A 14233-nucleotide genomic window follows, 5' to 3' on the forward strand; every position below is an offset into this window, starting at 1 on the left:
TTGTAATATTTTCATGTAAAAAAAAAATAGTTCATCATATTTCTTATATATTACCATTATATCATGTGTCGGTTTTTGTGTCTGCCTTAAATGTCTACATTAATAAACAAAGCGGACCTGGAGAAGAAGATTCCAACCATGTCAAACCGTCAAGGAAGAAGACGTCTGGGAGAAGAATGAGCTACATCCACCATCTCATGTATGCTTTTTCTCTTCACCTAGGCGGAAAGACGTTTAATCGACAGATCTCCATACGTGGACTGTTTCCAGGACATTTAGTGTAACACGTGGGTCGGTCACACTGAAAGTTGAACTAATGAAATAATGAAACATGCTTAACAGCAACATTTATTTTATATATTATGTCAAAAAAGATGCTGTACACATGTATATAAAGAATTAAAAGTGTGTGTTGCATGTATTTCAGTTATTGTTAAAAATTGAAACAGATGCATTAATGCATAAAAATGAATGTGAAGAGATTGTCAAATAGATGGACAAAACACTCAACTCCATAGTGTTTTGACCTCATCGATAAAACTTTCAACATACAACTAATTCGTGTACACACACACACACACACACACACACAAACACACACAAACACACACACACACACACACACACACACACACACACACACACAAACACACACAAACACACACACACACACACAAACACACACAAACACACACACACACACACACACACACACAAACACACACACACACACACACACACACACACACACACACACAAACACACACAAACACACACACACACAAACACACACACACACACACACACACACACACACACACTGGAAGGCATCAAATGTAAAAAATAAAAACTCAGTTACTTTTTATGAAAATTGTTTACAAAGGTTTAACCATAAAACATAGAACCTGCAAATATTACCCTGTCTCATATCCAAAGAACTTGGTAAAAAACATTCTGAGCATGTGTAGAAATATAGTCATCGATGTAAATGCATTATATAAACGTATGTGCATCTCTACTTACATATGTAAGAGATTTGACCTCTCATTTGGCATTTTTCTTCAAAATAAATGTAAACGATTCCTATGAGAATTGGAAGTACTTGGCATGTGAATAATTTTAATAATTTCCCATTAAAAAGTTTAAAACTCGACTGACTTCTCTTTTTTTATGCTAGATTAACAAATTGAACCATTATTAGCCTGTTATTAAAAAACGCATCAAAAGAATTGAATAATAAAATCAATAGACAAAAGTTATCGATTTTGTTTGATCAAACTTGTTTGAATGCAGAGTTGGATTATCACAGGCTGGGGTTTTGTTATACATGGTGACCACCCATCTCACCCCACCCAAAAAAGAACAAAGAAAAAAAAAAAAAAAAATTCACCACCCTTTCTGCAATCCAACGACATTTGGTATAAATAAACTTCAGTTTCCGCCTAACTTGTCAATCAAGTTTCAGTCATGAATATTGATATTCAGTTTTGGTTTTATTGGCATTTAATGGATGACATAGAAAATTGACAATAACTCTGACACACTTGCCGTCGTCGTCATCGTCATCATCGTCATCATCATCATCATCATCATCATCATCATCATCATCATCGGCACATCATCACCACCATCACCACCATCACCATATTCTGTTTTATATGCTAGCATGTATTACAAGGCTTTTAAAAATTAGCTTCGACATTAGCCTATCTCCGCCCAGGTCTTCATTTATCGCTGTTTCTCTAAAATAGATCTTTATGATTTGCTTCTATGTTTTTCTTGGCCTTTCCTGCTAACTGACCTTGCTGCATCAAGTGTCCTACATGTATTAATCTAAGCACTGTGCATGCAGGTCTGATAGATTCTCCCCTCAATTGACAGATTTTGATTGTGATTACCCTATCCGGTTGAAGAATAGTCTGGGGATTGTTCTGATGGACATTATGTTTGAGATAAATTCGCAGATAAAAAACAGGGGGGGGGTAAGGTTAGATGAATGTGAAGCTCATTCAGATTCACACTTACTGAGTAGATGATCACCAAAGTGGACTTGTTGAACATTGAAAGGTGATAAAACAAAAAGAATGTTGAATATTCACAACTGAACCTTGGTGGACAAGTCAAGCATAGGCTGACGTTTATTCATGCCAAATACGTTCTTTTTTTTACTAAGAGTCACCGCTTATCAAGATCCAAAAGCCACTCAAGGAAAAGGGTAAATAATCTGTTTCAGATGAGGAGTGAGACTAACACTATAGTAATCACAGAGGATCGACTGGATCTGGGCAGAATTTGATTGTTTACGAGGCTGCCACAACAAAAACTTGTTAACATCTGTAATTGGCTGAGAAGCAACCCCATGGTATGGTGTTTCACAGGCGAACTGTTCTTAGAAAGAAACTCTGTTCATGTAAATTCTACTTAATTTCAGGTACACAGATGAAGGAAAAAAGATTCCTTACAGTGGTTGTAGCTAGATGAGGTTTTGCTGGGAATGTTTTACATGGGGGGGGGTAGAAAAGAACTACACACTATTAATGACTGACAATTAAAAAATAAATTTTTGTGGAGGTCTCACCGAGGGAGGAGGTTATCCTGTCCTGTACAAGGAACATAAGGCACTTATCTACAAAGTAATATACGCCCTCATATGTGATTAATGGCAGAGTTGTATGGCAATGTCTGGGCGTTGTTACATAAATAAATACCAGGGATTTTGTCTAATCAAGTTTTATTAGAGAACAATTGTTGATTTTTCCTATTAAAACATGCGATAGTTTATCTTAACAATGTTAGTAATGAAACGCTTAAAGCAGGTAAGCATTGTTAATGTTGGCAATACTTCAAAAACAACAAAAAATGGAAAAATAAACACAAGTGTCAAATTGGTAGAAAAGTTTAAAGACAAAAATAATAATAAAAAAAAGCTTTTGATAATTTGTTCATGTTTTGTAAAGCTTGCCTAGTGATGTTCAATTATTGTCAGCAAACCCAATAAAGATTTTCCACCGAGATTAATCATTAATGGATCCGGGTGTCATAAGGCAACTCGTGATTACAGTGTCTTCATTCCTCTGGAATAGAAAAGAGGATTTTTATTTATTGTCGATTAGAAAATATAATAAACAAATATGTAGGAATCTTTGGTGAACTAATATACATACAGACACATGGCAGAGAATAATTATTAGTTGTTCATTTTGGAGCGTACTTTTTTATTGATTGAATATGAACATTAAAAACAAGATGAGAAAACAGATATTAATATAAAACAACATGACCATTTACATGCAAAAAACGTTAAATAAGGGTTTCTTTAATATGTATGCGTTAAATGAATGTTGGATTGATTTTCATTTTTTCAGCTTGACTGTGGAATTTTTATATATGAATAGCATTGACATTTTTGTATATCATGAAACCATGTTCTTGAAATGAGCAGAAATAATTGTTTGTAAGTAAAAGTGTTTTTGGATGAAATATTAAATGTTTCTCTGAATAACAAACGTTTACATGATGTTTATATATATATATATATATATATATATATATATATATATATATATATATATATATATATATATATATATTGAGCTAACTGCAAAAGACAGAAGGAAGTGGATAGAAATGTGTGACAGAAAAATCAAGGAGTTCTCAGCATTTTGCATCGAAAAACTAAAAGAAGCGAGAGTCAAGTCAAAAAATAATACTGAGCAGTGTGGAGCTAAATTCTCGCATTTATATGTCTGTCACCATTGCGGTCGCCATTGCAAGTCTCTAGCAGGACTAAAGTGCCACATACGTCTAAGTGAATGTCGACACGCTGAGTTCTAGACCTTCAGGTCAATTGTCGGAGTCTCATACGTCGAAAATCGACGGAGAGTCCATCATATATATATGTATATATATATATATATATATATATATATATATATATATATATATATATAATATAATATAAAGCTGAACGTCTGTGTGTGTGTCTGGTCACGAATAGGCTCCTATATGGTTGACTATTATAGAAAACTGATCACATATAATGATAGAAGATGTATCGAGACACAGGAATGGGTATGTTTGATCTGGCATAATGATGATTCATTAAAATTGTGGGGTATGCGTACGCACCTGGTCCACAAAGTATGGAAATAAAAAATTTAAAAAGTTAAAAAAAAACGTTTTGATATAGATGTACATAATAATACTTTGATAAGTATGTTTCAACTTAAATAGGGATGGTATAATGTAATTGTGGGGTCTACGTTCGCGTCTGGCCTTCAAAGAATGGAAATAGGCACAAACTTTAATAAAGACTTTTCATGTCTATCTGCGTAAGTATACTTTGATAATTATGGTATAATAAAATTATGGTGTGTCCGTTCGCGCCTGACCTCCATAGAATGGAAATATGTCACAAAGTTTAACAAGGTTTTTTAATATAGATCCACAGAATATTGTGTTTCATTGTGAACAAGTATGGTATAATAAATTATGGGGTTTATCTATTTTATTTTTACTTTCATCATATTTTGCTTTGGTTTTGATACCCCCAAATTCGAAGCTATCTCTTTACAACCCTTCCTTTTCATAACCTATCATACTTTCATAAATCAGAGTCCATTTTCTGTAGGCTGTTTTTGAACCCAGTCAACGACGGGTACTTTTGCTAGTATATATATATATATATATATATATATATATGTATATATATATATATATATACGCATGACATGCATATGAACTGATTAAAAATGAAAAATAAACTAAGATGAATGTACAAAATGCATAATGATTTTTTCAATTCTGACATATTTTTGACCCTTTGAAAACTATTTTAACCTGCTAAAGATCCATAAAAGAACGATCCCTAAAAAATGTAATCATTTGAGAGCTGTAGCGTCGCTCTGCGGCTTTTAGTTTCGGAAGAGATAGAGTTTGAAAATATGGAGACAGACATATAGGCTTTTATATATTAGATATATTAACATAACCACAAGCCCATAAGAAGGAGCAAGTTTATTTCTAATCGCCTGCGGCGCCTCTATCAGGAAATGCAAACGGATTAGATCAGTTTTTGTATCCCAGTATGTACTTATCTTAATGTGCTGGCTTTTAGACACTATGACGTTGCGTCTAACGTTCTGAAGAGGAAATAAATTAAAGTCAGTCTATGCCATTTTACAACACCAATCAACCTGTGGGTTTAAATATTATTTTATGCATAGTCATTTTTTTACTGACGAGTCATCACTTATCAAAACCGAAAGGCCATTTGAGGATAAAGGTTAATGAGTTTGATTGTGAGATAAACATCTTGAGGATTGAAGACGATGATTGAAACTGGATAGAATTTGAATATTTAAGAGAACAGGTCAATGAATTTAACACTGAACTTGAAAACGATCATGCTGTAGTCAGTTGGGAAGCAGCCCTGTGATATTGTGTTCCACAGACAGACAGTTCTTGGAAAGAAACTGTTCATGGAAGTTCCATTTAGTTTTAAACACAAAGAAGGAGAAAGGAAAATTATTTGCAGTGGTTGTAGTCAGAAAAGTTTTTATCATGAATGGTTTACAGATTGGGAGGCATAGAGTGGAACTTAATAACGATAGAGCAGAGAAAGACTAGCAATAAAAATAAGAAATATTTCTTAAGAGAACATTTTACTGCAGTTTCACAGAGTTTCTAATTGTCAGAAGTAAATACTTTTGAGATAACAACACCATTGACGTCACTTACCTCAATAAAAATCAGTGACCGTGTAAATAAAAAGGATGCATAATGCTAAATGTGGTTTCTTCCAAATTCAGGCGTTCGAAAGTAATGTCACCGCTTAGCAAAATAGCCAGACCCGAGTATTGCTCATTTTTGAGACTCTTAAATTTTTCAATTGTGTTGTATCGCTGCTCATCGTTGTTTGAGCCTGAAATATCCAGCGCATGGGACATTGGGTATACTGCTTCCATGAAGACATCAACAAATAACTTTCTCTGACACTCATCATCTCGTTTTAAGCCTCGGGTCAGTTTTCGCTGTTTCTCCATCCATGTATCCCTCAGCAGTTGCATCAGATCATAGTGGTCAGCAACGGCGGGAAACGTAGACAAAATGGGACTGTGAAGCAACTCAGTGTTGTCTATATTCGGACGGTCCCAGAGTAACGATTTTGCAAGAATGCTTCGGTAGATTGAGTAAAAAGGAAGCAGACAAAGATTGCCAATTATTGTTTCGGGCAGGCAATCGAGCTGATCCTTTTGTTCGCGTTTTGGATTGGCCACCTTGATTGTCAGCATTGGTTTCTGATGACCATAGATCATATTTCGTAAAGTACTTTCCTGCATAGCTTGTGATACAGTGATATCAAGAAGCACTCCTCTTTCGTATGGCGTGCCCCCATGAAGATATAGATCATAGTTCTGATTCGATAGTGTCATGTTTTCCTCGTTAAGAAGCAGGAATTGCCAGCCACTGCTAAACTCACCATGTTCCTTACTCTCTCCATGGATATATTTTACACCTAGCTCAAAGAGTAGGCCAATGTTTGGACCTACATGGTTCGTCCGGATAAAAATTTCGGCATGTTGACTTACATCCATATTATTGGAGATAGCTGATGAAAAAGTCCAAGATCTTTGAGACTTATCAACAGAATATACTTTAATGACGTGGATGTTACTTAATACATCTTTGCCGTCAAATAGACAAATACGTACAGTTCGGTTAACAACTTCCAGTCTCGAGCCGATTGTTGGAATATATCGACATGACACAAGGGTCACAATCCGTTGGACATTGACTGAATAAGGACGGATTTTTTTTTCAGATGGAGAATAGAATAAGTCTTTGAAGTTAAGAGCTGATGCGCTGAGATTTGGGTGCAGGGAATGACTCATCCGATATTTGTGGCTCGCATGATACAAATTAGACAAGGTGGATGGGCGGAAACCTGAGGGAATAGCTCCCATAGCATGAAGAACATCGACGACAGAGTTTTCCTTTGTGGACTTTTGGATAAACTTCCATAGTTTTTTACCTGAGCGGCCTTTATGAACAGAAACTTCAGTAGACTTACTATCACCTTTGACATATTTAGAATCATCCTCATCATCTTCATCATCATCCTCATCATCATCTTCTTCTTCTGCATCATCATCATCATCATCATCATCATCATCATCATCATCATCATCATCTTCTTCTTCTTCTTCTTCATGTTTTACACTGCTTTTTTCTCTTGGAGCAGAGCATAGCTGAAGATAGGTCTTTGGAACCAGACCCTTGTTACCATTAGTGTCCATGGCTTCCCACCATCCATCTTCATTAGCTTGAAGAATTTTGAGAATCTGATCCTTCTTAAATGCGAGTTCGATCTTTTCCTGTTTTTCAAAATTTTGGAGTGCTATGAAGTATTTTCCAGTGATATTCATGTTCTCATCATCATCTTCCTCCTTCTCCTCCTCCTCCTCTTCTTCTTTTTCTTCTGCCTCCTCCTCCTCTTCTGAATCATCATCATCGTCATCATCATCATCATCATCATCATCGTCATCGTCGTCGTCGTCGTCGTCGATTCTCATTTTTTCAGCTCCTACTACTAAGTCTTGGATATTTTTCTCACTCTTTTTTTCTTTCTCCTCAGACTTTTTTTGTCGGAGTGTTCTTGGAGTAGGCTGTGGTGGCATCACTATAAGTTTCCTGGTTGTTTTCTCTTCATTGGTTTTAGCAACAAAACTCTCCATTTTCGAAGGAACCATTTCCAGATCTTCATTATTCTGAGTCGTCTGTTTGTGTTCCTGAGTTTTCCACTTTCCAGGAATAAACTTCTGCAGGAATGGTCTCTTCGACACAGTCTTAATAGAATCTTTGACAGAGTTTTCTGCTTTGAACTTATTCGCATCCGAAGTTAGCATTTCGACTTCTTTGCTTTTTTCTTTGTTTCCATTTCCTTCAGTTTTCTCTGCAAGCTCAAATGTCTGCTTAGGCTGTTCGGAAGGGGATTTTAAAACTGCCTCTGTTGTTGTTAAGATTTCTTCTTCTTCTTCTTCTTCTTCTTCTTCTTCTTCTTCTTCTTCTTCACTTTCATCATCTTCTTCTTCACTTTCATCATCTTCTTCATCCTTATTTTCTTCTTCAACATCATCGTTGTAATCATCATCATCATCATCATAGTTCTCCATCAATTTTACATCATCCTTCACAACGTTCTTCATTCGATGTCTTTTTTCCTTTTTAGCAATTAATTCAGTCAATAACGTTTTTCCCCCTTTCATTTGACCTTCATGCTTATTATTAGGATCAGCTTCATTTTTTTCTTCCTCCTCCATCTCTTCTATCTTCTTTTTTTTCCTTTTTTTACGGTCAAACGTAAACAGAGATTCGCGTACCTTCGTCGACAAAGGCTTAACCGACTTTTTAACCGCAGCCTCTTTATTTTGCTGAGTGTCATTAGTGCCGCCACCAGATTCGTTATCACTATCGATCGACTCCTGGCGGCCGCCGGGGCTAACTTTCTCTCCAGTTACAATCGCTGCACCCTTGCTATTCTTTTCACTACTACCCTGGGTGGTGACTGATATCGTCCCCTGAATGGTCGTCAAAAGCGCGTGTAACGAAGTTATCCTTGCCATCAGGTGCTTCTTCTTTGAGTCGTAACTCTTTCTCTTTTTGGGGTCTTCCTCTTCATCTTCCTCATCCGGACTCGTTTTTTCAACCTCTTTCAATATTAGTTCCAACTCCTGCAACAATTCCTGGCAACGATCCAAATATGTTATCGATTCACCATGGTCCGTTTTCGTCTTGCCTTTTAACTTTTTAGAATATTTTTTAAAATCTTTTAAAAACAAGTCTGCTTTCTTTTTCACCGCTTCAAATGATTGCTTTTGCATAGACAACACAGATATACCTTTGGACGGCATCTTCTTTAAAGTTGTTGCAGTAATGATTATTTTTTAAACTGATTTATTTTTTATAGTTTAAGCCTTTCTTTCTTAAAGTTCGAATATGGCATTTATGTTTTCAATGGTTGTTAGGACGACCATGTTTACCTCACAGCGACATCTATGGGCCAGACACGAAAAGCAATTATAAAACAAAGTCGAATGGTTCATGGGAGATAACTCTGACTCGCCATTATCAAACACACACACACACACACACGCACACGCACACGCACACACACACACACACACACACACACACATATATATACTAGCAGACCACTCGGCGTTGTCCGGTCGAATATACATTTAAATATGATATTTTAATTTATGCAGATTTCATATTTATTATTATAGAACCAATACTCTATTGATTATTATACTGTATCCATTAAAAAATACTATCTATTTAACCACAAAATTTTCAAATTATAAAATTGTTAATAAAAAAAATAAAAAAAATAAAGAAATGACTTCAATTTTAACACGGTCTTCAGTTTTCTATATAAGTTTTAGTTTTTCTGCTGGGCTTTAACCAAATTATTTTTAGAATTTTGTGCGAGGGTATCATCATATTATGTTAAACCTAACTTTAAAAACTGAACAGTAAGTTATTTTTAATGTAATACTCGATAATTCGAAAAGATTTATTTTTAAAGAATTAAATAACTAAACTTTAATGAGTAGTCTTTGGAATATACCCCACCCCCACACACTCGGAGGAAGAGGACATTTTCCAGGGTACATTAAACTTAGATAGCAAACTGAACCTCCACCTAAAAATTGAACAGGTCGATTTAAAAAAAAATCAAATGTTTTTATTTGAAGCAAAATGTTTAAGATCAATTCACAAAATTTTTAGAGGATTTTGAATAAATTCTCAGAATATCAACTCCATGGAGAGGAACATTTTACATTAAGCTTATATAGTAAACTGAACCTCCACCTAAAAATAGAACAAAAAAATTGAAAAAAATAAAAAGGCTATAATATGTGAATTTGGTTGTGGAATAATCGGAATTACCTCCCTTGGACTGTTTCCTCTTATTGAACTCTTTTGGAACGAGAGACAAAAAATGCAATGTAATCGAGCCCCATGCGGGCTGGAAGAGGAGTCAATAAATCCTGTCGTATTTCATATTTCTCTTTTTGTTCTGTTCTTATACTAAACCCTTCAAAACATTACATGGAGTCAGAAGTGAGATCGAGAAAAAAAGAAAGACATCAAAACAGCAAACAAACCCGGACAACCGAAGTAAGTTACAAAAAAAAAAAAAAAAAGAAGAGTTTCGTCAGAAAAATAGTAAGTTTAAAAAAAAAAAATGAAAAATAAATAAATAAAATAAAATTATGGCTCAAAGAAATTTCAACGCCAATATACCGCCCCCGGCAAAAATGTCTCTGTCAGGAAATGTTGCGAACAATTGGAGGAAATTTAAACGAAATTTTTTTAATTATTCTGTGGCCAGTCGATTGTCAAACGAGGTTGATTCAGTATATCAGACTTCTGTTTTCTTTTCGGTGAGAAATGTTTCGATATTTTTGATATTTTAATTCAGAGGAGGATCGAAATAATCTTCAAAAAGTCTTGCAAAAATTTGAGGACTTTTTTGTTGGAGAAACGTATGAAGTGTACGAGTCATACAAATTTCACCTTCGAAAGCAGGAACCGGAAGAAAATATAGAAACCTATATAGCGGTTCTACACCAGCTTGCAAAAAGTTGCAATTTTGGACAATTAACGAACAGATTAATTAGGGATCAAGTTGTTGTTGGGGTGAAGGATAATATTTTAAGGGAAAAATTTTTAGCCGATAAAACCTTAACTCTAGATAAATGCCTGCAAATGGGTAGAGCACATGAAACCTCAAAGCAACAGTTACAAGCTATATCCTCAGCAGAACCAGATACACAAATAAACCGTGTATTTAGAAAAAAGAATTTTCAGTACAATAATAAAATGACTAAAAGAAAGTGCATACGATGTGGATATTTTACCTCACACGGCAGAGATGACTGCCTCAAGGCAATGGCGAAGCAGAACGTGCTGTTCAGACAGTAAAAATCTTTTTAAAAAGTCAAAGGATCCTTACATTGCTTTGCTTAATTACCGTACTACTCCACTACAGCATGGCCAAAGCCCTGCAGAATTGTTGATGAATAGGAAACTCAGGACTCGCATTCCAGCACTTCCTCACCAAAATGAAAATTATCAACAAAGTGTTGAAAAATTCAAAGAAGCAGACGCTCGGGTCAAAATGAAACAAAAGTTGTATTTTGATAAACGTCATAGAACTAGAGAACAAACTCCCGTTACCCAAGGACAGGCAGTTTGGGTGAAAACACCCAAAACGAACTCAGCCAAAGTGGTAGATACTGTTACTCCAAGATCAATCCTGGTTGAAACGGACTCAGGATTGTTTCGTAGAAACAGAAACCATCTTCGAAAAAGAAATGAGCACATCGATTTTCCTCAAATAGCTGCCCCGACAGAATTGTCTGCTTTACCAAATGCATCCAGAGACATTCCTGAGTGCAGCTACAATAATTTAATGGGACAAACTAACCAAACAGATGTGCAGTCAACTGTACATGAGGATATCCAATCCTTTAACTCAGAAAGTCCCAAAGTAAAATATACAAAGAGTGGTAGAAAAGTTCAACCACCAGAGAAACTGTCACTATGAATTTGGGACTTGAAAAAGGGGGATGTGGAATAATCGGAATTACCTCCCTTGGACTGTTAACCCTCTTTCCTCTTATTGAACTCTTTTGGAACGAGAGACAAAAAATGCAATGTAATCGAGCCCCACGCGGGCTGTAAGAGTGAGTCAATAAATCCTGTCGTATTTCATATTTCTCTTTTTGTTCTGTTCTTATACTAAACCCTTCAAAACCTTACATTCACTACTGAAAATTTTAACTTTAGTAAAGGTATTTTTTGTTTAAACAAAATAATGCATTTCCACTCGGATTTAAATAAAAATAATTAGTTTATTATATTCCGCGATCATCATTTGATAAATAGTGAAAATTTCATTCAAATTGGTTAATTTCCTAATTTTCGGTGATTTTTTTTAAGTAAAAGGAGACGTCAAAATGTTTATACATTTTGAGCATCGGCATTCATTTTACCCGTACCTAATGTTATCATTTCAGCAAGGCACCAAAAATACATAAGTATCCAAATTTTCATTTTTATTGGTTGATGTTTTTAATTTTAAATTATAAAATAAAATATATTTAATAATTTTAAAACTTCATCTTGCATTATTTTTTTAATTTGTTAAAGTGGTTAATTTTAAATAAATTTAATCACATGATTACATTTTTAATTTTAAAGTTTGCGAAACATATAAAAAAGAAAGCTTCTGCTAAGATACCGGTGTCGATCTTTAAGAGTCCTTTTTAGTGGGTACCTGGTTCGAGAATATTTGTACAGCTAAATAGCAAATCTGCCCATATATCCATAATTGTTTAATTGGAAATGTTTCGATTTAATTAATGAAAACAGGAAAGTTTTTAATTTAATTTAAGGTGAGTTTATTCTTACCGGAAGCAATCGTTCTCTATTTTATTTTTTTTTAATTTATTTTATGCTTCGGCCATAGTTTAAAATCCTGATTTCTCCCTTGAATTTTAACAGCAGGTGCGCAAAATAAAATGGCGTCTCAGTTTCGGCGATAAAGTGTATAAGTACCTAATTTTTAATATGATGAAAATTTTTGTTATATAATTATGCTCATTATGAGAAAAAAGTTTGTTAATTGCCAATGATAAAAACTTTGTACAATCACATCGTTCGAGATGATAAAAGAGTTTTTTTTATTATAATGTCTTTAATATGATAAAAAGGTTTGTTAAATTAGATGCCTTAAATATGATACAGAATTGCTACATTAAAGTTTGCAAAATTATGTTTAATATGAAAAACAAATTTGCTAAATTATAATGTTTAATATGATGAAAAAGTTTGCAAAATTATGTTTAATATGATGACAAAATTTGCTAAATTATAATGTTTAATATGATAAAAATGTTTGCAAAATTATAATGTTTAACATGATAAAAATGTTTGCAAAATTATAATGTTTAACATGATAAAAATGTTTGCAAAATTATAATGTTTAACATGATAAAAATGTTTGCAAAATTATAATGTTTAATATGATGAAAAAGTTTGCAAAATTATGTTTAATATGAAAAACAAATTTGCTAAATTATAATGTTTAACATGATGAAAAAGTTTGCAAAATTATAATGTTTAACATCATGTGATAAAAAAGTTTATAACATCGTACTGTTTAACATGATAATAAAATTAGGAAAATTATAATGTTTAATGTGATAAAAATCTTGCAAAATTATAACAGTTTGTATTATTATTAAATTTATTTGATAAGAATGTTTGTAAAATTACAATGTTTATTGTAATAAAAAAAAGTTTGCAAAATTATAATGTTTAATATGATGAAAACAATTTGCAAAATAATAATGTTTAATATGATCAAAACGTTTGCAAAATTATAATGTTAACTATGATAAAAAAGTTTGCAAAATTATAATGTTTAATATGATAAAAAATTTGCAAAATTATAATGTTTAATATGATAAAAAAGTTTTCGAAATTATAATGTTTTATATGATTAAAAAGCTTGCGAAATTATAATGTTTTATATGATAAAAAAGCTTGCGACATTATAATTTTAAATATGATAAAAAAGTTTGCAAAATTATAATGTTTAATCTGATAAAATAGTTTGACATATTATAATGTTTAATATGATAAAAAAAATTTGCCAAATACTAATGTTTAATATGATAAAAAGTTTGCGAATTTATTATATTTAATATGATAAAAAAATTTTGCAAAATCATAAGGCTTAATATGATAAATAATTTGCAAAATTATAATGTTTAATATGTTACAAAAAATTTGCAAAATTATAATGTTTAATATTATAAAAAAAACGTTTTGAAAATTATAATCTCTTCTCTTCTTCTCTTCTCTCTTCTCTTCTCTCTCTATCTTCTCTATATAAATAAAATGAACTCATTTTTTCCCCGTCTGATTTTGACATTAATAGGATTAAAAATCAAGATATTTCATGCAAATATAATATGCACAAACGGCAGAACAATATCTGAGGTGTGTTATAGGCTTATTATTTCTCAAATTCCTCGATAATCTTAGATTTCTATACTTTTTCTGCTGAGAAGTCACGGCCAAAATCGGTTAAGATCAATGGAAGTGGAAAAATATTTTCTCTCTAATAAATTCCTCCTCCCCCTGCCACCAC

At 33.3% G+C, this 14233-nt stretch overlaps 1 protein-coding gene across 1 annotated transcript; it reads right to left on the minus strand.

Annotated features, from left to right (window-relative positions):
- Positions 1-2880: 2880 nt before the first annotated feature.
- Positions 2881-9087, minus strand: LOC145242412 (nephrocystin-1-like). Its single transcript, XM_080105448.1, has 2 exons — positions 5740-9087; positions 2881-3074 (listed from the first exon to the last, which is right to left on the minus strand). Exon 1 carries the CDS (start codon positions 8910-8912, stop codon positions 5751-5753), a length of 3162 nt encoding a protein of 1053 aa, XP_079961574.1. The 5' UTR covers positions 8913-9087; the 3' UTR covers positions 2881-3074; positions 5740-5750.
- Between the last annotated feature and the right edge of the window lie 5146 nt (positions 9088-14233).

The sequence above is a fragment of the Euprymna scolopes genome, chromosome 21 (genome assembly GCF_053919585.1).
Source record: "Euprymna scolopes isolate OS-2025 chromosome 21, ASM5391958v1, whole genome shotgun sequence".
Classification (NCBI taxonomy): domain Eukaryota; kingdom Metazoa; phylum Mollusca; class Cephalopoda; order Sepiida; family Sepiolidae; genus Euprymna; species Euprymna scolopes.

Coding starts and splice junctions, on each gene's coding strand:
- LOC145242412 (XM_080105448.1), bottom strand. CDS start 8,912: ATGCCGTCCAAAGGTATATCTGTGTTGTCTATGCAAAAGCAATCATTT.